The 26,402-nt window shown below is 55.9% G+C and overlaps 4 protein-coding genes and 1 pseudogene across 5 annotated transcripts; 3 read left to right on the top strand and 2 right to left on the bottom strand.

Annotated features, from left to right (window-relative positions):
* Positions 1 to 736: 736 nt before the first annotated feature.
* Positions 737 to 5,153, top strand: ATP6V0E2 (ATPase H+ transporting V0 subunit e2). Its single transcript, XM_041002412.1, has 4 exons — positions 737 to 944; positions 2,458 to 2,505; positions 3,540 to 3,652; positions 3,994 to 5,153. Exons 1-3 carry the CDS (start codon positions 841 to 843, stop codon positions 3,631 to 3,633), a joined length of 246 nt encoding a protein of 81 aa, XP_040858346.1. The 5' UTR covers positions 737 to 840; the 3' UTR covers positions 3,634 to 3,652; positions 3,994 to 5,153.
* Positions 5,154 to 7,262: 2,109 nt separating this feature from the next.
* On the bottom strand, positions 7,263 to 7,377 carry LOC121171040 (annotated as a pseudogene).
* Positions 7,378 to 11,428: 4,051 nt separating this feature from the next.
* ZBED6CL (ZBED6 C-terminal like) lies at positions 11,429 to 18,075 on the top strand. The gene is made up of 2 exons (XM_041002284.1): positions 11,429 to 11,469; positions 14,420 to 18,075. Exons 1-2 carry the CDS (start codon positions 11,463 to 11,465, stop codon positions 17,608 to 17,610), a joined length of 3,198 nt encoding a protein of 1,065 aa, XP_040858218.1. The 5' UTR covers positions 11,429 to 11,462; the 3' UTR covers positions 17,611 to 18,075.
* A 2,710-nt stretch (positions 18,076 to 20,785) lies between these two features.
* LRRC61 (leucine rich repeat containing 61) lies at positions 20,786 to 22,757 on the top strand. The gene has a single exon (XM_041002417.1). It carries the CDS (start codon positions 21,504 to 21,506, stop codon positions 22,281 to 22,283), a length of 780 nt encoding a protein of 259 aa, XP_040858351.1. The 5' UTR covers positions 20,786 to 21,503; the 3' UTR covers positions 22,284 to 22,757.
* A 187-nt stretch (positions 22,758 to 22,944) lies between these two features.
* Positions 22,945 to 25,827, bottom strand: RARRES2 (retinoic acid receptor responder 2). 2 transcript variants are annotated; one of them, XM_041002418.1, is made up of 6 exons: positions 25,658 to 25,827; positions 24,820 to 25,019; positions 24,474 to 24,578; positions 23,631 to 23,726; positions 23,173 to 23,301; positions 22,945 to 23,039 (listed from the first exon to the last, which is right to left on the bottom strand). In XM_041002418.1, the coding sequence occupies exons 2-5, from the start codon at positions 24,991 to 24,993 to the stop codon at positions 23,182 to 23,184; spliced, it is 495 nt and encodes a 164-aa protein (XP_040858352.1). In that variant the 5' UTR covers positions 24,994 to 25,019; positions 25,658 to 25,827; the 3' UTR covers positions 22,945 to 23,039; positions 23,173 to 23,181. The 2 variants fall into 2 exon arrangements, with proteins under 2 accessions (XP_040858352.1, XP_040858354.1); XM_041002420.1 differs by having other exon boundaries at positions 23,173 to 23,298.
* Positions 25,828 to 26,402: the final 575 nt, after the last annotated feature.

The raw sequence follows: 26,402 nt of genomic DNA, 5'->3' as shown, positions 1-26,402 counted from the left end.
TAAAAACGGCTCAAATGCTTTGTCCAGGACATACTTTGTTTTCAGCATTGTGCTCTCCTCCAGTTCCAGTGAGGGCCACCATTAAGCACTGAGCAGGTGCCACAGCTGGGGATGACACGTGGTTCGGCATCCCTGCTCAGGGATGAGGTCTGGTTGGTCTGAGGACACAGGAATTCCAGCACCCTGGTAAGGGCTTTCAGCTCGCATTCCAACGCCTGTGAAGGGGGAACACAGGTGCCGTAACCCTCAGGAACTACTGCTCCTGTTTTATCCGTAAGCATTACAGTCTGAGAATCCCCAAGTCCCACTAGACTTGCTGCAGACGCGCGTCTGAAGAGGGCGTTGGAGTGTGGAGGCGAACCCTCGTTCTTCCGGTCTTGCCCCATTGCCCTGTTCTCAGTTCTCGCCTGCCTCTCCTCCTACCCCGGACTCTGGGCCCACGACCTCCAATCACGCTCCTGGACGTGGGAGAGTGGCCCGCGCAGCAAGGGCGCCATCCCCTGGTGCATGATCCTCGGGACCGTCAGACGCAGGGCGCCCCGGAGTCAGGGCTCCAGGGACGCTCTGGGGCCGCAACAGTGGGTCCCGGCAGGAGGCGGGGGACGCCTCAGCCCGCTTACTGCGAGGGTCCCCACGCTCCCCACGTCTTCTGCAAGCAGCGAGAAGTTAGCACGCACAGCCTCGGAAGCTGCGAGAGATGCGCGTGCGCAGACCGGGCGGCTCGGGCCTTCTGCGCACGCTCGCCGCTCCCTGCTGTCGGCTAGGCTGTGGAGGACCGGAGTGCCCAGTGCGTCTGCATCTTCAGCTCTGCATCGCTCCTGGGCATCTCACGCACCGGCCATGACGGCGCACTCCTTCGCCCTCCCGGTCATCATCTTCACCACGTTCTGGGGTGTCATCGGCATTGCCGGGCCCTGGTTCGTGCCGAAGGGGCCTAACCGCGGGTAAGGAATGCAGGCGCACAGTCCCTGGTTCTCTGCGGACCCTGTCCCCTCGACCCTAGCCGGGCTCACCCTTGCTCGGTGAAAGCGGTGGCCTCCTGTCCTGCGATGAGCGCACGCACCAGGCTTGCCTCCCCCGAGGTTTTTGCACCTCGGCCAGTCTCAGCCTGGAACCAGGAAGCTGGTGGGGACGAAGCAGCAGGGTGAGCCGGTGCGATGCGGAGCCGGCCGTGCAGCAACCTTCTGCAGCCTGCCAGAGTCTGCCTCTGCTGCCACCCTCACTCCTGCTAGCCCTGTGACCTTAAATCAGGGGCAAGGCCCCACTGCTTCGTAGGAGAGTGCCGCCGCGGGTGAGGACTGTCTGAAAGAACGCACCGGCCAAGGCATGGCACACGTGCATGGGGGTGGTTTGGGTAGGGAATAGAAGCCCCCACCCCGGAGCACATTTCTGCGTGCCAGTTTCTGCTCCCTGTTAGCCTCAGTGGCCAAGTTCCTGGAGGTCTGAGATTGTTATTCAGCCCAGCTTTCCAGTGCCCAGCCGCTGGATCAATGTTAACAAGGGGTCAGGTGCTAGTTTCTGTAGCACCAACTTGAAGTGCCTTTTTGAGGCCACAGGTCTGGGCCCTGGCTGGGATTAGGTTTAGATTGGGCCTATGGGTGTTGCCTTTGCCCTTTAAGATTTGCAGGGCTCAGCGCCTCACCACTTCACTTTGTAAACCATCTAAGCCTCTCATCTCCTGCAAATCTTGGTGAGTTCTTTCTTCAGTGCAACTGAAGTTTTTCCTGCTGCATTTTCAGCTTCTATCTTGTCTTCAAATGGACACAAACTAACTAGTCCAGGTTACCTTTGTAACAATTCACTCTGCCTCGGGAAGGGCTGTTCTCCCTGTCTCTGCCAATAACTTTTGCTTTATTGTTTTCTTTCCCCTGCCCCTGCAAGTCTTGATTCCAGAGACTACTTCATGGCCACATGGCACAGTGCCTTTTCCCAACTTGTCTGTGTTGTGATGGACACATAGTGGGTGATGGAGAAGGGTGAGGAAGGGGAAGATTTGTCAGATAATTTAGAAGTGGTTAGGGGGCAGGGTGGAAGAAAGAGAGACAGTGAGCTCCTGTTTTCCTATCTGCTTGCTCTGTCCCCAAATGTCTACAACACCTGGGGTTGGGTCAGGCTGAAGCCAGGAGCCAGGAATTCTGAGTCTGTCCTGTGGGTGGCAGAGACCCAAGGACTTGAGCCGTCCTCTGCTCCCCCAAGGTGTGCCCCAGCAGGAAGCTGGAATTGAGAGCAGAGCTGAGATGCAGGCCCAGGCACTCGGGTGTGCATTGCAGGTGTCCCAGATGGAAAGTTTGCAATTCCAGTCCTGTGTTTCGCACCTTGAGTAGAGCTGCACCTCCTGAGGAGGGCAACGGGAGAGCCAGGGGGCCCAACGCTGACACCTCCCACCCCATCTGCCCTGGCCAGGCCTGCCAGCCCTGCTGGCCACGTGGGCTGGACTTGTGCCCTTTTCTGTTGCAGAGTGATCATCACCATGCTGGTGGCCACCGCCGTCTGCTGTTACCTATTGTAAGTGCTGCTCTCCCAGCCCTCACCCTGCCTCCCCTCCTCCCCATGGCTTCTCTCTCCTCTGTCCTGACAGTGTAGGGGTAGATCTGTCGTACACAGGAGTGGAGGCAGTATAGGGGGAATACCACCAGTGTGTCACACACCTGGATGAGCTTGGTAAGACTCCGGGGGCTGCAGCTTTTCCACCTGTGGAGGGAAGGCGCTGAGCTGTCCACACCCAACCGGGCATCCGAATGACACGGGGAGAGTGTTTGGACCCAGCCAGCAGGGCTCCAGCGAGAGCAGCTGGGCACAGCTCTTGGGCCAGCCCTTGGCAGCCCTTATTGCTCGGTGAATACATCAGGTGTCTGGAATGCAGCAGGCTTGGAAGCACTGGATGAGAACAACAGGCTTCACACCTGGGGAAAGGTAGCCTGGGGCCACAGAACCCGAGCCATGGGAGGAAGTCCTCTGTGTCCCACAAGCCCTCTATCTAAAATGATTTGGTGATGACTTGCAGGTCATTGGGTGCTCTCTGGGGTGCCCTGAGCAGGGGAGGGAGGGTCAGACAGTAAAAGGCTATGAATGTGGCCGCAAACTGTCCCAGGCAGGTGCCTCTCCTGCCTGCTACTGTGGACAAAGTGGCAAGGCTTGTCCTGGGCCAGGGTCAGGTCACCTGGATGCCCGGCCTGAAGGGCTGCAGTGACCAAGCGGCAGGACCTGCACAAGCTCCACCGGGCATGCCCCTGACTAAGCCTGTCGTGGGGCCCAGACCAGGAGTGGGTGAGGACCCTGTGGGGAGTCATTCCCCAAGCACCCCAGGGCAGCCTCACCTCTGCTGTAATCCCAGATCCCATCCCAACCCCGGGACCTTATGGGTCTGCAGAAAACCAGACTTAGTCAAATCGAAACCCCACATATCTGTGGAGGCTATGGGTGATTCCACCAGGCCCTTCATTTTCTCTGGGGAGTGTGATCACGCCCCGTACCCCACTGTCAGTACAGGGTAAATCCCTCTTGTGCCCGGCACCCCCTCACGCTGCTGTCCCTTGCAGCTGGCTCATCGCCATCCTGGCTCAGCTGAACCCCCTGTTTGGGCCCCAGCTGAAGAACGAGACCATCTGGTATGTGCGCTTCCTGTGGGAGTGACCAGCTACTTGCTTCCCAGGTATGCAGGAGGTAGGAGGAAGACCAGGGCCATGGGGGAATCCCTCTTGGGGTTCAGATGTTCGGGTATTTAGGAAAATGAAAAAAACAGAAGGTTGAGTATCTCCTCCCTGCCTGCCTGGCACCATTCCAGGCCCCAGGAACCCAGTCCCTTAGGCTCTGATCCCAGAGGGCTTCATGCAGGCACACTGGTGTGCAGGATTGTCCCATCAGATTGTTCAGAGAGAAGTGGGGAGCCAGGAGCAGGGAGATACCCACCTCAGGGTGGGGCAGGGATGCAGGGGCTCTCCAGTGACCCCTTAAGGGGTCTCCAATGACCCCTTAATCTCCTGTGTGTTTCAGGTGCCTCAGCTCCCTGGATGACCCTGGTTCAACATCTCCGATGACCCTCCCACCCATGCCCTCCCCCTACAGCTCTGAGCCCCCACTATGGAGCCTGCCTGTGCTGGGATGTACCATCTTCCCACCAGTCTCGGCCCTCAGGGCAAGCCCTGTGCTCAGAGACTGGCTGTTGTAAGGCTGTCCTGCCCTTCCATTCCCAATGCCCCAACACCCACAGGTCACCCCTGCCACATCTGTGAGCTGCAGGGTTTCTGTCAATCTGTGTCACAGGCCTCTCTCAGCTCTGGCATCGGATTTTCTCATTTCTTCCATTCTGGCTGTGCAATTCTTGTAAACATTGAAGTATTAGAGAAATAGCCACACACCAAAAGCAAGAGTTATCACTCATCAGGAGTGATGTGTAGGTGTCAGGGACCCTAGGTAGATATAAAGCCACTTAAATTGGCTTGCTTGTGGGTCATATCTCAGAATATTGTTTCCCTTCTTCCACCTCCCTGCCAGGAACCTGTGTGGGGAAGCCCACCCACTTCCCTGCAGTTGTCAATCTGAGCACAGCACCTCCTGCCCCAGGGTGCCTGGAGCCCCTCACCATGCCATGACCACAGCAGATTCCAGAGACTCAGCAGCACCCAAGTGGCTGGAGCTGGGCCTACAGGAAGATGGGGGACAGCGCTGCTTCAGTGGCCCTGTGGGTGCTGCCCCCAGCTCACTACCCAGCTCCTGAGTGCACTTAGGAACACCAGACATACTGAGGCCCCGGAACCCTGAGCAGAGAGTGAGCGGGGATGCCCAGACACTGGGATAGTGCTCGCCCAGCTGGCCAGGTCCCCAGCAGGTGGCACATCCAGCCTGCCATTCCGGGAAAGAAAAGCCAGCCCCTCTTATTTATTGTCTATTTATTATCTATTTATTTGGCATTCCTTCCCACGGAGCAGGCACTGTTTTTAAAGCAGCAGAAGATGGTGATGCGTCTCATCCAGATTTCTTGGTTCTGGGCTTGCAGGTTGCTCTGAGCTCAGGCCAGTCATCCCCCGGACATCTCCCTCCAGGCTCCCTTCCTCTCCTGGCCTCTGTAGCCCTCCACTAGAGTGGAGGCAATCGAGCATGACTTGTACTGAAAACCTGGTTTGTGTCCAATAAAAATCTGGTGACAGAAGACTACCACATGCTGGCTACACTCCGGCCTCTGCCACATTTGCTGGTTGCAACCCTCCTGGCCACCTTACTTCCAACTCTTGAGTAAGTTGATGCGGTAAATAGGCAAGTGGGCTGGCAGTTGCCATCCCTGGAGCTGCCATCACAGGACCTGGACATGAAGGATCACATTTTCCTGAGACCAGTGGAAGATCTGGAGCCCCACTCACTGTCCCAGTTTGAGCCCCGAGCCAGGCCTGGCAGGAGGAGTAGGAAGCTGGAGGCTGACTATGTGGCACTTGGACCACCATTGTCCCATTTCCCAGAGGACTAGAGTACATGCCTCCTGGGTTGTGTGATGAACTGGGTCTTCACTGTCTCCACAGAGTGACTTGCCTCATTCTTAAATATCCAAGAGTCTGGAACCTTCCTGCCCAGCTTCCTACAGGGCAGTATGCGGAAGGTGGGTTTGTAGCTGTGACAATTTCCATAGCGAGGGGTTGGGGGGCAGTTTCATGGAGGGAAAGCTGGGGAGAAATGAGGCTCATATAATGATGGGATACTAACATAAAGGGCTTAACCCAATGTGCTAAAACATCCCACCTTTTTTTGTTTTTTTAAGTAAATGCTGAGGGCCTCTCAGGAAGAGTTGTTTGCAATTCTTCCCACACGAGGCATCCTTCCCCCCGCATCACCCTCTACAGATGCACAGGGCACTTACATCAAGTAAACAACCTCTGACCAGGGCAGTGGCTGGGAGAAGGGACCCCTGAAGCACCCCAAGTGGCAGAGTGAAGAAGCTGAGACCCAGTGACAAAATCAGATGGCCAAGGGAGGTTCCACCGTGCACAAGGCGCATCAGCAGAGGGCAGTGTCTGCAAGCAGGGTGGACTCCAGGAAGCTGGTCCCAAAGACCTTGCCTGGGGCGGATGGTGCTGGTGTTGGAGAGGGTGGCCCTGGAAGCTGACAGTCCTGTAGCTGCAATGAAATGTCCTCCTGTGGTATCTTAACGGGAGGAACTAATGCACATCTAGCAGTTACTTGGTGCTGGGCAGAGCTGAGGTAGCCTGCCAGCTTGTAACTGCCCTGCTACTAGGCCTCGTAGGCAATTTCCTGTGACCCTTCCCTACCTCTGAATCAAGCCATCTGGCACATTGCAGTTCAGTACAGAACAGCCATCCGCCCGGGCGCTTGCTCAGTGGGGACCAGGAGGTGCTATTTCTGCTGGCCTCGGGCTCACCTCCCCCTATGCATTCTGGAATCAGGATAGTTCTGGGAATGAAGCAGCTGGAGGCAGAAACACAGAGATGGTTCCCAAAGGCATTGCGGCAAGTCATCTTATTTACAAACTCTGGGTTTTCTGCGAATGAAATCAGTTGGCACAGTTTTCCTTGACTTGTTGCGCTAGAATAGTGGGTGGGTGGCCAAAGTCCTGTGCTAATTCATGTCACATTCTGGTTAACAAATCTCAAGGAGAATCTCTTGCTGGGGCAGAGTTTGGTCAAAGAATGCAAAATTGCAATTAGATGAGGGGATTACATTTCAGAGGATCCAGTGTGCCATATGATGACTGTAATTGAATTGCATAGCTGAAAATCAGTAAGAATAGAATTTTTTTTTAAATTACTTTTATTAGAAAAACAGATTTCATAGAGAGAAGGAGACAGAGATCTTCCATTCCCTGGTTCACTCCTCAAATGGCCTCAACAACCAGAACTGAGCCAATCTGAAAGGGGCAGGGTCCCAAGGCTTTGGGTTATCCTCTGCTGCTTTCCCAGGCCATAAGCAGGGAAGTGGATGGCAAACAGAGCAGTCAGGACATAAACTGGTGCCCGAATGGGATTCCAGCACTTGCAGGAAGAGTATTAACCAATTGAGCCATTGTGCCAGGTCCAGAATAGATTTTAAGTGTACTCACCACACACACACACACACACACACACACACACACACACACGGAGTGAGATCATACATATTTAACTAGTTTGATTTAGCAACTCTACAATGTGTGTGCATTTCAAAACATCCTGCTGTACACCCTACATATATACACTTTTGTCAATTAAAATTTCTTTTAAAATAATTAACAGTGGAAACAGGCCGTAAGTTGCTGGGATGGAAGCCAAGTATATTACAAAAGACTTTGCCGGGAGGGGGCAAGACGGATTTGTGTGTCATCTTTGTGCAGGGGCCATGCTAATCTTCTCTGTATCATTCCAGTTTTAGTATATGTGCTGCTGAAGCGAGCACGGGCAAGATGGATTTGTAAGAAGCTTTTCAGAGGTTCACTTACAAGTTCTCACAGGTCCAGAGGCCACTTCTGGAGACATGCTCCTATCTTGGTCTGCAGTGGTGTTTACCCTTCCTCTGGCCTGTTACCCTTCCTCTGGTTGTGAAACCATAAATGTCTCCAGTCATTCCCAACTGGTCCTTGGGAAAGCCTCCTCTCACCTTCTCCCTTGTAGAGGTAGGAACCACTACTGTCGAACCTCAAGCCCTGACACGATTTCCTGCTGTAGCTACCATTCTGTGATTCCTGCAGCAGGAGATTGGGAAGGCCAGAGCGAACAGCATCCTGCCCATCCTAGAGTATTCTTCATTGAACTCTCCCAGCAGAGCAAGAGGCAAGGCTTCAAGGGGAAGGAAACACAAACACATTTAGGGAATATCGAATGTCCAAACAGGCATGAATCCCAGCACAGACGGCTCTTCGGTAGGCTGGACGTTCCCTGCTGGCCGCGCGAGGCAGGGGCTCAGCCATTACAACCTTAACACCGCGTGGTCCTGAGCTCAACCTGCAGGTAGCTCCTTCCTGGGAAGGTGGGTGGATGATGGGTAGGGTGCAGAAACCCATGGCACTAGGCCAGTGTTGTGGGTTAAGTCCCATATCAGAGTGCTGGTTCAGTACCCTGCTGCTCTGCTTCTAATCCCACTTCCAGCTGATGTGCCTTCAAAGGGCAACGTGACGGCCCCCTACCACCCACCTGGGTGACTTGGTTTTAGCTCTGGCTGTCCTGGCTGTCTTGGAGGAACAAACAAGCACATGGAAGACGAAGACGTCACATAACCAAGGAGAGCACATTGAAATAACGTCACTCCATTATTACCTATTATATTAGCAAAGTACAAAGCCATGACAGCAGACTAAGTCTACCCCGGAAAACAAAACGTTAAAGTATTAAAAACAGGGGCCCAGTGGCGTGGCCTAGCGGCTAAAGTCCTCGCCTTGAACACACCTGGACCCCATATGGGTGCCGGTTCTAATCCCAGCAGCCCCACTTCCCATCCAGCTCCATGCTTGGGGCCTGGGAAAGCAGTCGAGGATGGCCCAAAGCCTTGGGACCCTGCACCCACGTGGGAGACCCGGAAGAACTTCCTGGATCCTGGTTTCGGATCGGCCATAGCATCGGCCGTTGCTCTCACTTGGGGAGTGAATCATCGGACAGAAGATCCTCTCTGTCTCTCCTCCTCTCTGTATATCTGACTTTCCAATAAATAAATAAATCTTTAAAAAAAAATACTGAAAAAAAGAAAAACAGGGAATATTTTCTGAAGAAGTCTGGAAGAAGACAGCAGATCTTATCCCTGAGTGTGTGTGCATCCATGGTCTCAGGACTCACTGTTAGTTTTTAGATGCGATTAAGTTCTTAGGCACAGCTCATTTCCCCCAGCCGTGGCACAAGTGGAGGCTCATTTTGTACAACCCAGGTGAGCCTGGAAGGTGGGAACCTGGGGAACTGTTGGGAGGGGCTGCAGGTGGGCCCCAGGGACTGGTGACTGAGGTTGTGGCAGGTACTTGGTAAATGGGCTGGGATTCGGGGGGAGAGGCCACGAGAGAACAGTGGGTGAGATTCTCAGATAAGACACCACGAGGCTACATCTCATTGGTGGATAACCGGAAGGGCACGAATTTTGCAAGCAGCGGGACGGGGAAACAGGAAGTGGTGCAGGCTCCAAAACGGGATGTCGGAATCACTCCTGACACTTCCCGACTCCAGGACTGTTCAAGGTACGCTGGTGCTTTCTGTGTTCCCAGGGGAACACGGCCTTTCTTCTCTGCTGTGAGCCCCTGTAAGTGTTCTCTCACGCTTGCACACTTCCCACTTTAGTTCGCCGCATAATGAAGAAATGAACACTGTTGTCTCTGAGGGATAGAGGGAACCCAATGAGATTTATAAACAACTGTGCTGGGGGGTACAGCCAGCCTTGTTGCAAGGACTCCAGGTTGTAGCTGCAGGCAGAAGCTCTGGGCAGGAGAAGACTGGAAAAAGAAGCAGGGGCTGCAACAGGCTGGGAGAGAAGCCTACAGGCGGGCGGGATCCTTTGGGTTGCGAGGAGAGAGGACTGAGGCAGTCCTTGTGTCCCTCTTCTCCAGCGGGGCTGCTCCAGGCAAGCACAACCCCTCCTCGGCCGCTGGGCATTTGGGTTCACAGAGGTGTGCGCTGCTGCAACACCCCCTGGGTCCGCACCGGCCAGAGCCAGAATGAGCGCGACCAAATGTGTGTTAAGTAAGGACGTGAGCTTTCTCTGCTCCAGCCCTAAGACCTTGGGTCATGGCCAAGCGGGTCATCGGTTGTGAAATGACAGGTGGGGAACCTCCCCAGCAAGACACTCCTGGTCATTTGTAACCCTCCTGTGTGGACCCAGGTCACCTAGGAGCACTGCAGCAGGAACAGCAGGTGCAAAGGGCCTGGGAGGGGGCGTGTGGAATCTTGGTCGGTGTCATCCAGAGTGCAGCCCACCGAACATGCATGAACTGAGGACATGTAAATGCTTTCCCTATGGTGAGACCGCTAAACTAGCACTACCTAGCACGCTCCTAGCACCGCAGCCTCTGGGCTCCGGTGCCCCTCCCGCCGCAGGTCCAGCGTTCCCTGCTGCGGCAGCGCCTGCGCACTAGCGCCTGCGCTGGCTGAGGACGGTCCCATCGGCCCGGCGCGGGGGAGCACGGCGGCCCCCATCCCGGTGGTCTGTTGTCCCGGAAGTAGGTCCCAGTGAGCCCTGGATCCCGGAGCTTCTCCTGGCCGGCTTCTTGCTTGCCCTTTAGGGCGTTCCCGGAGTTCCCGGAATTTGGGAAGCCCCGGATGGTGGGCGTCCGGACCCGCCGTCCCCGCGCCTGGCGCTGAGGTAGGTTCTAGGCCGCTCGTAACCGACGTGGGAACCTCATGGCGGGGCCTGCGGAGTGGACGCCCGGCCCTGGCTAGCCTTCCCTTCCCTGCTCCCTAAACTAGCAGAGGAGGCCGGACTCTTGGGAGCAGGCCCTCTGTGCGAAGAGCTGTCCCTGAGCTTATGTTTACTCATTTGACCCGAAGCCTTCCTATGACGTGGGTAAACGGAGGTACGCTGGTGCGTGATCGCAGCTGGAGGCCCGCGCAGCCTCCCTGGGACTTCACTGTGCACCACCTCCCACAGAAGCAGAGAACATAGCCCGAACTGATGCTTGATATTATGTGGAAGGTCTTATCTGTTACGTAGCCAAATTTTGCATATGGGACCAAAAAAAATTTTTTTTAAATGGTGGTTTGCTTTACTCTTTTACTTTCACACATTCTTCCCTTCCTGTCCTTCCAGACACTTCTCAATCCCTTCTCAGGTGCTAGGGGTATAATAGAAGGGGGTACACCTTGAAGCCCTCTGGGGGCAGGGAAGCAGATGGGAGGAGTGGACCCTGGTGGACCTGCCAGGGCTGGCCCCATTGAGGACGGAGAGGGGTCTGGGCAGGCCCTGGGGTGAGGTAGGCACAGGAGGCATGGAAGATCCTGGCGTGCACACGGAGGATTGGCCGGAGCAGCTGGAAGCAGGCCTGTGATGGAGGGAGCCAATGTGGTGTGATTGCCGAGGTACCTGGCAGTGCAGGCCCAGGGTTGCCTGGGAGACAAATCATTGGCTTCTCCTGGGAATGCCCTATTGCACCTCAACAAACACGCCTTACTCTCCTCCTGCTTCTTTCTTCAGTCCCATACCTTCTCAAGGGCTCTGTGCCCTGGAGCCCTTTCCTGTAGAAAGTGCCTACTCTTGCCACTTTGCTGTGTAGTTAAATTTTTTTATTTAAAAAAAAATCTTTTTTTACTGGAAAGGCAGATTTGTGGAGAAAAGGAGAGATAGAGAGAAAGATCTCCCATCCCCTGACTCACTCCCCAAGTGGTGGCTATGATGGCTGGAGCTGAGCCAATCTGAAGCCAGGAGTCAGGAGTTTCTTCCAGGTCTCCCACATGGATGCAGGGTCCCAAGGCTTTGGGCCGTCCTGTACTGTCTTCCCCAGGGCAGGAACAGAGAGCTGGATGAGATGTGGAGCAGCCGGGACGTGAACTGGCACCTGTAAGGAATCCTGGTGCATGCAAGGTGAGGATTGAGCCTTGAGCCACTGTGCAGGGCCCTTCCTGTGTAGTTAAACTCACCTCTGTTCCCATCACACTTTTCCCCTGCTTAGGGGTCTGACCAGCCTTCCCTCCCTTCCAAGCCTGCTTCTCCGCCTGTGCCTTGACCCCATGGGCCACCCATGTCTGCTTCCGTGAGGTGACTTGCTTGGGGTTTTCTGTGTCTGCTTGTTGTCTTCCCCTCTGCGGGTACAGAAGTGCCCGGTGAGAGCGCACAGGGGGTTGTTGTGTGCCCCGCTCCTGCGCCCTGCACACCCAGCCTTCCGGGGTTTGCTGGGCTCTGCCCCACTGTGTGCAGTACTGGAATGCGTGGAGGATCTTCTTCAGATTTGTGTTCTAGTTCTCCCTAGGGTGGCTCCTAACAGGGTCAGCCTTGCCACCCTAATGGGTTCCAATGGGAGGCAACAGGGTGGCGGTACTGTTTTGCAACTAATTGTGTGAGGTCTGGATTTAAAGGTTTTGAAGCAGCAACTAGAAGTAAACAGCCTCTTAGGAGAGAGAATGCAGGCTGGTTAGTGTTACAGACGAGCCCAAGGCCCCTGCGAGACCCCTGCCTGCCTCCATAGCCCCGCACCCCACTCTCCTTGCTGAGGAAAGGCCTGCTGAACCCAGTTCCAAGGTGATTTTTCTTTTTGATTTTGATTTATTTGAGAGGCAGAGTACAGATTGAGAGAGATGTACAGATGCAGGGAACATGTTGGTTTCCTCCCCAAATGACATCAAGGAGCAAAGAGCTTCTCCCATGTGGGTTCAGGAGCCTAAGCATTTGTACAATCCCCTACTGCTTTCTCTGACGTACCAATAGAACTAGCACCCGTTTTTATTGGACAATTGAGTAGTTGAAGGGCATCTGCAGAGTGCCATCTGAGCCCTCTGAGGGGCCGAGCCTCGGTGTCCTGGGATGGAAGTTTTGGGGTGTGATGTGGGCTGCAGTCTTGACAGACGGGTTTCTCCCTTTGCTGTGCCAGTGTTGGCCTAGGCATGTGTCACCATCCCGTTCTTGTCCTCCTTGACAGCAGTACAAATGTGCAGTTTGCTTCTGCCGACCTGGCTGCTGATGCACTGTAACAGCCATCACAGAACGGGGCCTACGTGAGCCCCTGCAGCTCAGCTCTCCGGGAGCCACCATCTGGGTTTCTAATGGGCCTTTAGCTAGCCTCTCCACAGACGTCAGCTCACCAGGGGCCCACTTTGGATTCCTGGGGACTGGCGTGAAGCTGTTGCTCCTTCACCCTTCTGCCACTCTTCCCCGTGGGCATTGTCTCCCATGAGGCACCTCGGCTGACTTGTCACCTGCCATCTTTGGTACCTAAATCACATGGGGTTAGAATGTACAGGTTTTTTCTTTCTCTCTTAGAAGTTCATTTATTTTCATCTACTTGAAATGCAGAACAAGAAAGAGAGATCTTGCATTTGCTAGTTCCCTAAATGCCTACAGCAATCAAGGTATGGACAGGCTAAAGCCAGGAGCCCAGAACTCCATCCTGGTCTCCTGTATGGGGGGGCAGGGGTCCAAGCCTTTGGCCCGTCATTTACTGCCTCCCAGGATCTATTAACAGGAAGTTGGATTTGAAGCAGAGTGCTAGGACTGGAACCAGCGTTTTCCATCTTCATCTTCCTGCATAGTCCGCATTGCACTCTACCCTACCGCGGTGCAGCCTGCTCTCTGGCAGGTGCTGCTGCTCCTCTTTCCCAGGAAAGCACATCTTACGGGTCTGGGCTTCACCTTGACTGTCAATAGCTATCTTTGCTTCCTTTCCTCATTTCTCTTCTGAGTACTTCAGTCTCTTTCTCTTTGAAACCTTGAACTTGATCTCATCTTGGGACGGTGAATGAGGAGGAGGTGGGATCATGTTTAGATTTGGGGCCTAAACATCTGGGTGCACAGGTGTCGCATTTTCCAGCTCGAGTTGACAGTAGGAAGAGCAGGCGAAGGGAGAACTTCAGAGGAGTTATGAGCCAGACAACCCTAGCAGTGGCCGACACAGCAGTGATGAGCAAGGCACAGAGTGTTGAATGAGAAATGAGGAGCTAGGAAAGCCACCTGGGAAGTGTCATTTAAGGGACACACGATGGAAGAGGGGACCAGAAAAGCCAGTGAAAAGGAGGCAGAGGGACAGGACAGCTGAGAACATGAGGGCCCAGGAAAAGCACCCTTTCAACGGGAAGAAGCAGCTGGGTGTCAGGGGTTGCTGATAAGCCATAAGGGAGCCACTGGGGCCTTGGCCAGGGACTGGGAGATGAAACAGGAAGAAGTCCTTCCCAGAGTTTGTCAGTAATGGAGAAAGGAGTTAGGATACTGGGGGCCCGAGGCCCTTGGTATCTGCAGGCTTCCCTATCCTGTCTGGCCTTCAGGAGGCTGCCTTACCAGGGCATTCAGAAGCTGTGAGTAAGACCTGTGGCATCATTGGGCACATCTCCTGGACCTGCCTGGGTGCCAGATGCAGCCAGCTGTGCTAGCCTTCCTGGCTAGCCCTCGCAGCAGCCAGCACTGGCCCTCTTTCTGGGAAACTTTCAGGACTCCCAGGTCTTACAGTGCTGTGTGGTCCTTCTTACCATGGCTCCAATGGTGTGTGTTATGCACACACCTCTTGTTCACATCAGGCCAAGCAGGAGTGTGCAACACAGAGGTTTACCAAGTGCCTCCTGCATTCCTCGTAAACACTGAAAGAACGAAAAGAAAAAGCAGCCAGTTTGGCAAAGTAGATGGATGCAGAAGTGTGAAGGTGCAGAGGACTTAGGCCCCGGTGGTGGGAGAGGAACATGAGCCCCACTTTCACAAGGTTGGTCGGTTCCACAGCTGATTTCCTGTTGTGCTGCTCTCCTTTCTGCCATCTGGGCCTCCCCCTCTGCCTTAGCATCCCCTGGTGTGAAGTTGGGTAGCTGAGAGCCATTCTCCTCATCTTGCTTTGCAGCCTGGGCTCATCTCATTTCCCCCAAGGTGCCAAGCATGTTGGAACTAGAAAAAGTAAAAAAGCCCCCCAAGAGACCACCTCCCTCAGAGTCAATGGGGCAGGAGCCCCATGTGTGTGCCAGCAGCCCAGTGGCCAAGAGTCCATCTGCCACCCTGGCTTGCCCTGGCCCCAAGTTCATCACCACAGCTGTCAACACCCACCCTGGACATGGCCATGCTGCTGGAGAAGACCTGCCAGGGGCTGAAATCAAACCTGAGATTGTTGAAGCAGAGGGCAAGGGTGCTGGTGACCACAGAAAGAAGCTCAGACCCTCTGGCTCCCCAAAGGAACATGAAAGTGACCTGTCCCTTTCAAGGAGCACCCCCCACCCACTTCCCAGTGGCATGTTGGACCCTGAACCTGACCTAGCCCAAGTTCTCCTTGAGAGAAAGGTAGAAGGTACCCTTGGCTTACCTGCCTATACCAGGAAGAAAAAGGCCTGCACCCCGGGGAGGCCTGGTCTTCACCCAGCTGCCTCGCAGACCAAGTGCAGAGGCAGCCCTGCGCAGAGGAAGCCAAGGAGGGATTCTGGCTCTAAAGCAGACCCTGGGCAGGAGCCGCTTGTTCTGCCTAAGAAGAAGAAAGTCTCCAGACAGAAAGCACGTGTCTGGAAAGAAGAAAAGGGGCAGTCCAGAAAGAAGTCAAGGTCACTGCCGCCCAGTGTGGAGCAGGCTCTTTCTCCCTCAGCTGGCATCCCGGTCCTCTCCCAGCCCCCGCAAGTGGCCAGCCCTGAGAGGCTGGAGCTGAGCCAGGAAGCAAGGCAAGCCACCGTCCTCCCAGCCCAGGGGACCCCAGAGGCGCAACCCCCAAAGAAATGGAAGAAAAAGCTTCTGCTCGCTGGCATGAAGGAGAAGTTAGAGAGCCAGCCGAGCGTACGGAAGTCGTCCTGCTGGAAAAAGCTGATCAGGGCTGTGCAAGCGCAGACCCAGGCCGTGTCTCCTGCCCAGCACTCCCTGGGCCTGCTGCAGGAAGCGGGGCCGAAGCCCATGCTGGACGTCACCGAGTTCTTCACTGTTGACCGTAAGAACATCCACCGGCTCATCTGCAGTCTCTGTCACAGCAGTGTCAGACAGAGTAGAGCTGAGGGGCAGTCCCAAACCTCAGGCCTTGTCCACCACTTGGCCAGTAAACACGGGCTGCGGTGGGAGAGAAGGTCGTCTGCAAGCAGCCAGGGGAACGTGCCAGCAGATGCTGCCAGCCCTGTGTCTGAGGGGCACCCAGTGCCAAGATGCCACCCACCCACTGCATCCTGGGGAGGCAGCAGCAGGGAACCTGCCCTGGACAGTGCTGGTCAGCCGTTCCAAGCCCCGCCAGCCTCACCTGTTCCACCGGTAGCGGTGAGGGATGGCCAGAGTGGCACCTATGCTCCCAATCAGCCCCGTGCCCAGGCCTGGAACCACAGCGTAGCAGAGCTGCTGTGCGGCCTGGCCTTGCCACTCTCCTTCGTGTCCTCCAAGCCCTTCAGGAAGTTCATGGCCCAGGTGGACCCCTGCTACCATCTGCCCTCTCCAGCCTTCTTCTCCAACAAAGCATTGCCACTGCTGCACGAGGCCGTGGGTGAGCAGGTGCTTCAGGAGATGCAGTGGGCTGCAGGGGGCCGTGTCCACCTCACTACCTCCATGTTGTCCCACGACTCGGTCGTGAACTACGTGGCCATCACTGCGCACTGGGGGACCACAGGGCAGGGACCGGTGGCTGCATCAGGGAGCCTGAGAAAGCAGGCAGTTCTGTGGGTCCGGGGCATGCCCCTGGAGAAAGCAGTAGAGGAGAAGCAGTCAGAACTGCTAGAGCAGATCAGTGTGTGGCTGGGCCGCAGCTCCCTGAGACCAGGGTTCCTGGTGTCAGGCGGCTGCCCCAGCCTGGAGCTGACGGTGAAGGCTGAGGGTTACACCCACATCCCTTGTTTTGCTCACCATCTCAACTCCCTGGTGAGTAACTTTTTGTGTCGCCACCATAGCATCCAGATTATCCTGGGCACAGCCAGGGCCATCTGCAGCCATTTCCAAGGCTCTGCAGAGGCCCGGAGGCTCCTGGTCCAGTTGCAGCAGCAGTGCGGCCTCCCAGCCCAGCAGCCCTTGGAGGCACTCTCAGACCACTGGGCTTCAGCCTACCGTTTGATGGAGTGGCTGGTAGAACAGCAGCAGCCACTGAAGCAGTATGAGGAGAAGCACCAGCTAGGCAAGGATGGCACCGCCCTGTCGGCCATGTTCTGGAGCCTGACGACCAGCCTCGTCCAGCTCCTGCAGCCCTTCCAGATGGTGGTGCAGGAGGCCAGCACGCCACAGGCTTCGCTGAGCCAGGTGCTGCCCCAGCTGCGTTACCTGTACATCTTCCTGGATCAGGCTCACAGGCACTTCAGGGGACAGAGTGCTGGGGAGGTGGATGTGGCCATCAGGCTGGCCGAGGGCCTGGCCCTGCAGCTCTCCACGGACTCTCAGCTCAACGAGTTCTTCTACCGGGAGGAGTTTGTGCTGGCGACCTTACTGGACCCCCGCTTCAAGGGCAAGATGGAGGCCATCCTGCCCACGGGGGCTGACATCGACCACTGGAGGCAAGTGCTTGTGTACAAAGTGAAGGAGATCATGGTGTCTGAAGACTCTTTGCCGGCCTCAGGCACCCTGCTGGGCCCCAGGGGGACACGTGTGAGCACTCCCATGGGCATGGCCAGGAGCCCGAGGGAGCCTCTGCAGAGCTGGGGTGGCTCCGGCTCCTTGCTCCTGGGCGGGCGGGGGAAGAGCCTGCTGGAGCAGCTGGAGAGTGCGGGGCTGCTGGCATCCGAAAGGAGCGGGGCCTCACTTGCCACCGAGAACCACCAGGCCAGCATCATTGTCAAGAAGTACCTGCGGGAAAACGAGACAGTCGGGGCCCAGGATGACCCCCTAGCTTACTGGGAGAAGAAGCGCAGAGCGTGGCCAGCCCTGGCCCAACTGGCCACCATCTACCTGTCATGTCCTGCCACGGGCGCCTTCTCTGAAGGGATCTTTGCCTCCTTGAACAGCCCCACCATGAAAGAACAAGAATCTTCCCTCAAAACAGAGACCATTGAGCATCTCCTCTTCTTGAAGGCCAACCTGGAGAACTTCCCCAACTACACTCCACCTCCCCTTGTCTTTCCCAGTGGCGACCTGGCCAAGGCGGAGCAGAATGCATAGCCTGAGCGGGGAATCCCAGTGCCTATAAAACTGTGTCACATAATGCAATGTAATCAATAATAATAATAATAATAATAAAAAGAATGCATAGCCTGCCTGGTGGCATCCTGCTCATGGCATCTTGTAGGCTCAGACACTTAGAGGAAGACCTGGCAGTCACGTAGAGGGACCCTGCAGTGGGTGAGAGAGCAGAGTGTCACATCCAAGGACACGACACGTAGGTGGCCAGAATCTCACCCATTTGATAAGGAAGAGAGGGTTGCCCGATTTTTCCAGGTGGCCAGGTCTTGTTGGTTGTATTTCTTTTTCTAGAGGCTGTCAATTCTACTTGCCCATTATCAGTTGTATCTAATAGTATTCGCAAAGAAAAAGCTGGCTGTGTTCATACGTGCTGATGAACTGATACTGTATGGCTTAGCAAATTGAAATGTTCTGTTGAGATGATAGTGAATATCAAGGACTTTACATACAACTTGTCCCTGTGGATAAATGGATGCATGCTGTTAAGAGGTTTGCTTTCTCAAAGAAGTGACCAGGACAAGGGGAGGTCTGGGGCCCGGCACAATAGTGTAGTGGTTAAGTCCGCCACCTCCAAGCACCAGAATCCCATATGGTCGCCAGTTCTAATCCTGGCATCCCAGCTTCCTATCCAGCTCCCTGCTTCTGGCCTGGGAAAGCAGTTGAGGACAGCCCAAAGCCTTGGGACCCTGCACGCTGTTGCAGCGTGATTTGAATTCAGGCCTTACCTCGAGATTGCTTATATTCCCTCTGTCCCTGCGGGAGCAGAGAGCAGAGTGAAGAGGGGCTGTCCAGTGGCACAAGATAGTGTGTTGCTCTGCAGCTGCCCTCGCCCCAGCCTTGGGCAGGGCCGTGCCATCTCTTGTGTTCTTGGAGAGGATGCAGCCCAGGCTGATGAGGTAGCCAGAGTGGGTAAAGAACAGCAGGAAGATATGGGAGGACATAAAACTAAGACAGCGGCTGGGGTGGAATGGGATGTGGGACAGACTGGATTACTGCTACACTTACTGGCAAACCAGGGTAGGGGGTGGGCCTGGTTGGGGTTATTGTGGGTCGCTCCAACCTAGGCTACAGCTCCTGCTGGTTTATGTGAGGGCCAAGTATGTGCTGGGCAGAACCAGGCTGGACTGCAACACCCATTGGTTCCAGTGGAAGTCGGGAGTGAAAACAGAACCAACCCAGGAATTGCAACCACCAGCTGATTGGAGCGATGGACGGTGCCAGGCCCTGTACTTGTTAGCACATACAAGAAGTTTCTTTGGAGATCTTCCTAATCTAAATGCTGGACTCAGAACCCTAACGAAGAAAAGAGAGAAGACAGAACAGGTCAACCAACCATCTCAGCTATGATGGACTATGTCAATCAGTGGATTTTTCAAAGATCTCATAGTGCTTGGAGTGGCAAGATTGACAGTGATTCATAACTGTGGCAATATCAAAACCACTTGAGCAAGAACCTCAGAGCATGCCCTATATCCGGGACCTGGGGAGGGTGGGAAATTGGGTGGGCTTCTCCCTTAAATACCCCCCTTTGAATATGAAGCTAACAATATGGAAAACATACTAGTATTATCCACTTTCCTGTAGCCCTTGAACCTTCTTACCCTAATTAACTATGTAAAGAATGTCAAAATAAAATTTATTAATAAGAAGAAAAAAAAAAAAAAGAAACATCAAAAAAAAAAAAAAAAAAGAACAGCAGGAAGATGAGGAGGTAGTGACAGTACAAGGATGTCAGGATGTCAGGGTCCCAGGCTATGGGGCTCAGCCCCGGAGCCTTGCTTCTCCCCAGCAGGCAGTTTTCAGTCTCCACCCCAGGGCCTAGGCAGTGCCTGCAGGTGTTTTGGTTGTTACAGCTCAGGGAGGGGCATGATCCTCTCAGTGTTCGATGGGGTGCTCTACATACCCGACAGTGCACAGGATGGCTCCTGCAGCAAAGCCTGGGAAGCCCCTTCTGGGGTGTGTGGGGGACATGGGGTGGGGCGCCAGGATGGTTCACTGACGAAGGAGCCTGGGACAGTTCATTAGGACCAGCTCTGGGTAAGCCATTCTTCCTCTCAGCTGAGTTCTCTGCCATCCCTGACTTCACAGTTGGCAGTTTTCTGGCCCCATTTCCTACATAGGAGAGCGGAGACTCAGGAGCAATTGGCCCATCTCTAGTTGAGTCAGCCTCTTTCAGGAGACCCGAATGTCATCCATATCACCGGGTTCGTCTTACCCACTTTAGGGACCAAGAGGACTTGTTCATTTGGTTTTTGTCATCAGGGCCAGAGTGGCTTCTGTTCTGAGGAGGGGAGCTTGGATCTTCTCTGAGCCCAGTGGCCGCTTTGCCAGTGTTGCTCACCTGCATCCTTCCCAGACTCCTTCACTGCAGCTCAGGAGTGGGGTTCATCCCTGACCCCTGCCTCTCGCTGTACACAGACTTCCTGCCAACGTCCCCACCAAGGAAGCAATCCTGCGCCCCGTTCATTCTTGACACCAGCCTGGGGCTGCCAGTGCCACTTGGTCACTCACGCATGCCATGAACTGTCTTGTTCCCAGCTGTCCCATCTGATCTGCTTGTCTGAGAAGGAAGCTCCCTGCCATTTTCACCTCCCTGCTTGGGGTCTGTGTCTCATGTTTTTATAACATAGACAGCTTCCTGGTTTCTCAGCTTCTTTCGGGGCCCGGGCCTGGTCAAAGCATGGCTGAGAAGGTCTGCTCTTGTTTTGCTGTTGCCTTCAACTTTCACCTGCTGTGGGCAGCATCAGCAGGGTCCCTCCCAAGGCCTCCTCCCTTGAGTACCAGTGTGGTGTACATGCTGGCCCACGCCACTCACAGCTTGTTGTGCCCCTCCCTAGCTTTCTGCAGCCAACTCGGGTGTCCCCTGCCCCTCCTCCAAGACAGCTCAGGATAGCTATTCTCCCTGCCTCCTGCCCTACCCCAACTCCCGCTGGCCTTCAGGCAGTGATGTCATGTTTGCTGTTGGCACAGGGCCGCCTGGCACATAATGATCAGTGCTGTTCCTGTTGACCTCTGACTTGCTGACCAAGGCAATAGTGCCAGTTTGGGCAGACAGCAGTGAGGTGGGGGTAGCAACTGAACAGGGCCTCGCTGTGTCCGACTTTGCCTGGCTCTTCTCTGCCTTGATCCTCAATTTTCTTATCTAAGGAATAAAAGTTGGTTCCTTAGATGGTACAGCTGCAGCTAGAGAGTACAAAACGACCTACATAATGGGGTTACCACTCTGAATTCATTGCTAATGTTGGCAGGGAAGATGAGATAACATATTTGAGTGAATAAAACAAAGTGCAGCTGGCTCTCGTGTGCATCTGCTTGTGCACTGACCACCCTGGGAAGGACACCAAACAGCGGGGGATGCTGATTACCTTTCTATTCAAAAATAAATGTCAGCTTCTTCAGAAGAAAATTCCTCAAAATCAGTAAGAAAGAAAGATCGTTGAGTAGGTGCCAAACAGTGAAATACTGAGATTTTGCCCCCAGTCGAGATTTGACAGATGGAATGAACGCAGGTTATGTTGGGTCCAATCAGGTCCAGCATAGCCTGCCCAGTGAGGGAGCCTGGGCCCAGGCTGTCAGATGGGCTGCTGTGTCCCGGGGTTTCAGGTCTTGCTCTCTGGGGCTCTCGTGGCTGTTAGCTGTTGAGCCTGGTGGCCAAGGGTGGGTCAGGCTTGTTGCTGTCACCTGCTACACAGAGTGCAAGAACTGCTTGGGACAGGACCGCCTGACTAGTTCATTATCTTTCCTTAGGAACCTGCTGGCCCTCAACCAGGGGCTCGGACATAGGCCTCCCAGGCCTGACTCAGAGAGAGTTGAGGGTGCCTTTTTTGGGGGCAGCTGCTAGCTCCCCTGTAGTCTGAAGCGACTCCTGTCTTATGGAGCCTCCAGGTGAGAAAGCGGGAGAAGCCACTGGGCTGCGCATCACGCCCCAGCTGCTGAAGCTGCGCACAGGCGAGTTTGCCCTGGAGTCCATCCTGCTGCTGAAGCTGCGAGGTTTGGGACTGGTGGACCTGGGCTGCCTGGGAGAATGCCTGGGCCTCGAGTGGTTGGACTTGTCAGGCAATGCACTAACCCAGCTGGGCCCATTGGCCTCCTTGCGCCAGCTGACCGTGCTCAATGTCTCCAACAATCGGCTGACAGGGCTGGAGCCACTTGCAGCCTGCGAGAGCCTGCAGAACCTCAACGCAGCAGGTAACCTGCTGGCCACACCCGGCCAGCTGCAGTGCCTGGCAGGGCTGCGAGGCCTGGAGCACCTGCGGCTCCAGGACCCCTTGGCCCGGCTCAGCAACCCACTGTGCACCAACCCCTCCTACCGGGCTGCAGTGCAAGAATTACTGCCGGGTCTGAAAGTCATTGATGGCGAGCGCATCTCCGGGCGTGGCAGTGAATTCTACCAGCTATGCCGGGACCTGGACAGCTCCTTGTGCCTCAGCTCAAGCCCTGGACCCAGAGCCCCAGAAGCCCAGCCCTGGGTGGAGCCAGGATACTGGGATTGCTGGCCCACCCGGAGCAGCTCCATCCTGGAGGAGGCCTGCCGGCAGTTCCAGGACACACTGCAGGAGTGCCATGACCTAGACCGCCAGGCCAGCGAGTGCCTGGCTCAAGCTGAGCAGGCACTCAGCCCTGTGGGCACCACTTCTTCCTTTGTTTTCTAAATGCTCCCTGGGGCTCAGGACAGTATGGCAAGGGAACCCCACTGCACCTCCCTTCCAGCCTCTGCACTCACCCCTCTTGCCGGGTTGTCGTGTGCCCTGTTCTGTCCTCTGCCACTCCCTCCACATCCTGCAAGGATGAACCTCCAGAGGCCCCTCGCTAATAGAAGGGCTTGCTGAAGGCAGCTGGCCTGAGTGCCGGATGGGAGCCAGGCGACTGGGCCAACCCCGTGTCTGCAGCCGCTCCAGACTGAGACTTAAAGAGGAAATTGCTTCTCCCTCAGACTACAGGTGACCAAAACAGAGATGCACAACACCACCACCACCCCCATTCATAGGAGGGGGTAGCCCGGAGCTCACCCTCCATTCAAGCCTGCCTGTCTGAGGACTAGACTGTGGCCTCGTCCCGTGTTTCCCCACAAGCTTCTCTGCCTGTTTTCACCCACTCGTGTTTCGGTGTGCTCACTGTCTGGGCCAGCCCGGTCTTCAGTCTCGGTCCTTGGCCTCACTGCACTCACCCTGCTTCTTCCCAGGCCGAGGAGGCACATGCATGCGTGAGTGCTTGTGTGCGCATGCGTGCAAACACATACCCCTCATTCCAAAGCTCTCTGCAGACTTGAGCTGAGGGGAAGGGGCGCTACGCAGAGAGCAGAGAGAACACAACTTGGATAGAGTTTTATTAGCTCACGATAAGGGTGGCCTCCTGTGCTGGAGAGGGTGGAGCCTTCCACTGGGAACTGCCTGCAGCCATCCAGGAAACTGGAAGAAAACAGATTTGGATGTGAGAGAGGCTGTTTTGGTCCCTGTCCCAGCCTCCTTCCCAGGCTCTTAATCCATCCCGTCTGCCTCCCACAGCCCACTCCACTCCAAGGGCTGTCCTCTGGACGCCTACCAGATGGACTCAGCTGGGGGGCAGGGCCTTGAAGAAGGCAAATTGTCCCGGGAAGTAGTATCTGTGGGGGTCTTCACCAGCCCGCTCCACTCTGCTGCACTGCTGTTCCTGGTGCTCCTCCAGTTCCTCCTGCAGCACCAGCGGCAGTTAGCAGTGTCTGGAGGGCAGGCAGGGCCCACCTCCACATCCCATGAGAAAAGTCTGGACGGGACCCCGGCCCCTTGCCTGCCTCTTGCACTCTACTCTCCATCCTCCTCCCACCTCTCCATGCAGACCTGCTGCTCAGCCTCTCCCACAGGCCCACCTCTGTCCATCCCAGGACCCCTTGCCTGCCTCCCAGCTCCTGCCCCTTGCACTCTGCTCTCCCTTCATCCTCCCAAAGCCTCCATCCAGACCTGCCACGCAGCCTCTCCCACAGAGCCCCATTTCTATCCACCTTCGCAGCCCTGTCTTCTCACCGGCCGGGTTTGTGTCTGTATGGGACAGTGTACCATCCTGCCCAACACTTTATCTTCAGGGTCCAGTTTGATGCAGGCCAGGCATTTCCGTTTTCTCTGGGAAGGACAGTACAGGGTGAGGAGAGAGAAATTAGGCATGCAGCACTCCAAGGATGGAAGCTGGCAGCTGCCCACCATGGCAGCCAGCAGGCCCTGCAGTGGAGGGGCAGGGGACTGGGAAATCTCAGAAGGCAAACAAGCCTAACACTTACCAAACTATGGAAGTTGGATGTGTGTAGGCAGGAATGTTTCCACACGGCTGTGTGTGTGCACATGTGTGTGAAAGCAAGTATTACCCTCAGATGGGCGTTCCCCATCTGACTTCCACTGCCACTACTCTGCCCCTGCTTATTCACATCTTGGATGATGTGGCTTGCATCATCATCCTGGAACCGCTAAGACACTCTGGTCCCCTTCTTCAGCAAAAGGAGCTGAGGCCTTCATGGAGCCCACAGAGCCTGGGAGTGTGGCTCAGGCAGTGGGAGCCAGGACCTGGACAGCTGCCACGGGTTTGCCCCAGGATGGCTGATTAAGACTGAGCTGAGCTGGCCACGTATGAATCAGCCCAGGCTGGGCCAGCTTTATGCAGTGGGCAAACCCCATACCACAGGCTTCTTCCACCATTAGGCCTGAGAGAGGAACTAGGAGGTGAACCTCATCCTGGTGAAGACAAGTCCTCTTGTGCCCACCCGCAGCCACAGGCTCAGAGGGTGCTGTGGTGGTGGCCGTGGCCTCCATCCTCTGCATCGACCAGGCCCACACATTCACACCCAGCCTGTGGCCATCGCATGCAGCGTCACTCACTCCATTGGGCTTGACTTTGCACTCTGGTTTCTTCCAGTCCTTCTTCCGGCAGTTCGTCTGCTGAAGCTTAAACTCCAGCCTCACGAAGGTTCCAGCTGGGAAGGGCTGTGGCAGACAGACAAACAAGTGCAGCAGCCAGCAGAGCAGTTTTGGGTGGGGCCTACATGCAGGCTTGCAAGAATACACATGTACACACAGTGTAACGTGCAGCCGAAGGGGTGGGTGGGCCTTCCCTGCAGAGCCAGGTGCTCAGGTAGCCCAAGCAGTTCTGCACCCACTTCCCAGGAACTTTCTGGCCTCCCAAGGCGCCCATCTCCCCACTCCCCCATGGGGCCAGCCTCCTAACCGTGTCCATGGCGCTGTCCACACCCATCTCCTGGAAGGCCCACTGCACAGGGGGGTGCTTATGGAATTCCTCCAGGGCCAACTGCAGGCCCCGTTGCTGGGCCGGGGTGAGCTCAGCACCGCTGACACCTGCCATGCCTAGCCACAGCGCCACTGGGATCAGGAGCCCCCTCATGGCTGCACCTGGGACTGTGCCTGGCCCTGCAGAGCGGGTGTACACAGTCCTCAGCCTTGGCGCCAGCTGGGGAGCCTGGCCCTCAGGGCTCCAAGCCCGGAGCGCTGGGGGCAGAGGTTCAGGAAAGGGGAAGCTAGCTCTTTCCCGGAATGGCCCTCAGTTAAGGGCTTTCCATTCCCTCCCGCCCTGCCCCACACTGTTCCCTGGAGACAGGGAAATTTCAGCCAAGTTCCTTGCCAAGAGCCTGATCTAAATCCCCTTGCGCTGGCTGCTCCCAGAGCCCCCTCTCTGCTCTCCCCACAACGCCGTCTCAGCCCACCGCTTGTCCCTCCCCTGCTTCCAGGCTTCTGGCTCCCATTCCTCACCATCAAGCCAAGGACAGCAGGGGGAGGGACAGGGGCTGGAGGCTGAATATTTTTGGGAGGATGTAAATACGTGGGGGATGGAGGAGGGCAGCAGGGTAATTAACCCTCCTGGCGCACGTGCGGACCATCAGCGCGTCCCCAACCCCTTCCCCAGCCCAGAAGATCAGGGTCTCATGGACTGCCCCTCCCTGGCTTTCCTTGCCTTTCCTTTCCTTGTCCCCAACACCTTCCTCCTCCACCCTTCTGATCCTGTCCACCAATCTACGATTGGGACTACCTGACACCACCAAGAACCCTACCTGTCCTGGTGGTCTTGGGACCAAAGAGCCACAGACCAGGAAACTGAAGCCGCTTCCGTAGAAAACCTGTTGCTTCAAATCCAGAGTCTTATCCCGGGAGCCGCTACTCCGCCCGCCCGCCAGCTCGCCTCGGGTCCAGGCGCACCCTCACCTCCTGCGCTGCGGCTTTGGGGTCTCGCCGTCGGAGGTGGGGCCTCGGCCGTCGGAGGTGGGGTCTCGGCCAGCGGCCTACCCGGTCTCCTCGCCCCTCCCTCCTCCCGGGGCGGCCCATACCTCCCTGCAATCCCACCTCCTGGTCATTCCAGCAACTCTAGCTCCTCCCATCCCGGGCGCCAGGCGGGAGCCCGCCCGGCCCAGTGAGATGGGTCCCCGCCGCCTGACCCTGACCCTGACCACGGGCTAGGCTGCCCACCCGGCCAGCTCCGCCACCCAGGGAGCACGCCAGGGCCCAGCCGACCATGCGATCCCACCACACCTGGCTAAGGGATTAAGACATTTCCGCGGTCTCTCGGGAATGTGAGCCCGTGCTGCTCCCCACCTCCAACGCCAGGTAGGACTGCCTTTTCTTGGGTCCTCCCTGTGTGACCAGCCTGTCTAGCCTTCCCAGAAACCCAGAGTCCCTCAAAGCAGATGAACCCCTCGGGAGTTCTTGGGTCCCTGCCCCACTCCCCCACCCATCCACCTACCCACCTGTCCTAGGTCACAAGGAAAGGCAGGTGTCTTTCGTTGCCACCTCTGATCTCTG

Source organism: Ochotona curzoniae, unplaced genomic scaffold (assembly GCF_017591425.1).
Source record: "Ochotona curzoniae isolate NIBS_2020 unplaced genomic scaffold, NIBS_Ocur_1.0 scaffold_2476, whole genome shotgun sequence".
In the NCBI taxonomy this organism is placed as follows: Eukaryota; Metazoa; Chordata; class Mammalia; order Lagomorpha; family Ochotonidae; genus Ochotona; species Ochotona curzoniae.
Note: the sequence above shows the minus strand (reverse complement) of the source record. Positions and strands in the feature narration are given on the sequence as shown.

Coding starts and splice junctions, on each gene's coding strand:
- RARRES2 (XM_041002418.1), bottom strand. CDS start 24,993: ATGAGGGGGCTCCTGATCCCAGTGGCGCTGTGGCTAGGCATGGCAGGT. Junction 23,727..24,473: donor GCAAAGTCAAGCCCAATGGA/GTGAGTGACGCT, acceptor TGTCCTTCCCAG/AGAAAACGGAAATGCCTGGC. Junction 23,302..23,630: donor TACAGACACAAACCCGGCCG/GTGAGAAGACAG, acceptor CTGGTGCTGCAG/GAGGAACTGGAGGAGCACCA.
- ATP6V0E2 (XM_041002412.1), top strand. CDS start 841: ATGACGGCGCACTCCTTCGCCCTCCCGGTCATCATCTTCACCACGTTC. Junction 945..2,457: donor CCGAAGGGGCCTAACCGCGG/GTAAGGAATGCA, acceptor TTTCTGTTGCAG/AGTGATCATCACCATGCTGG. Junction 2,506..3,539: donor GCCGTCTGCTGTTACCTATT/GTAAGTGCTGCT, acceptor TGTCCCTTGCAG/CTGGCTCATCGCCATCCTGG.
- LRRC61 (XM_041002417.1), top strand. CDS start 21,504: ATGGAGCCTCCAGGTGAGAAAGCGGGAGAAGCCACTGGGCTGCGCATC.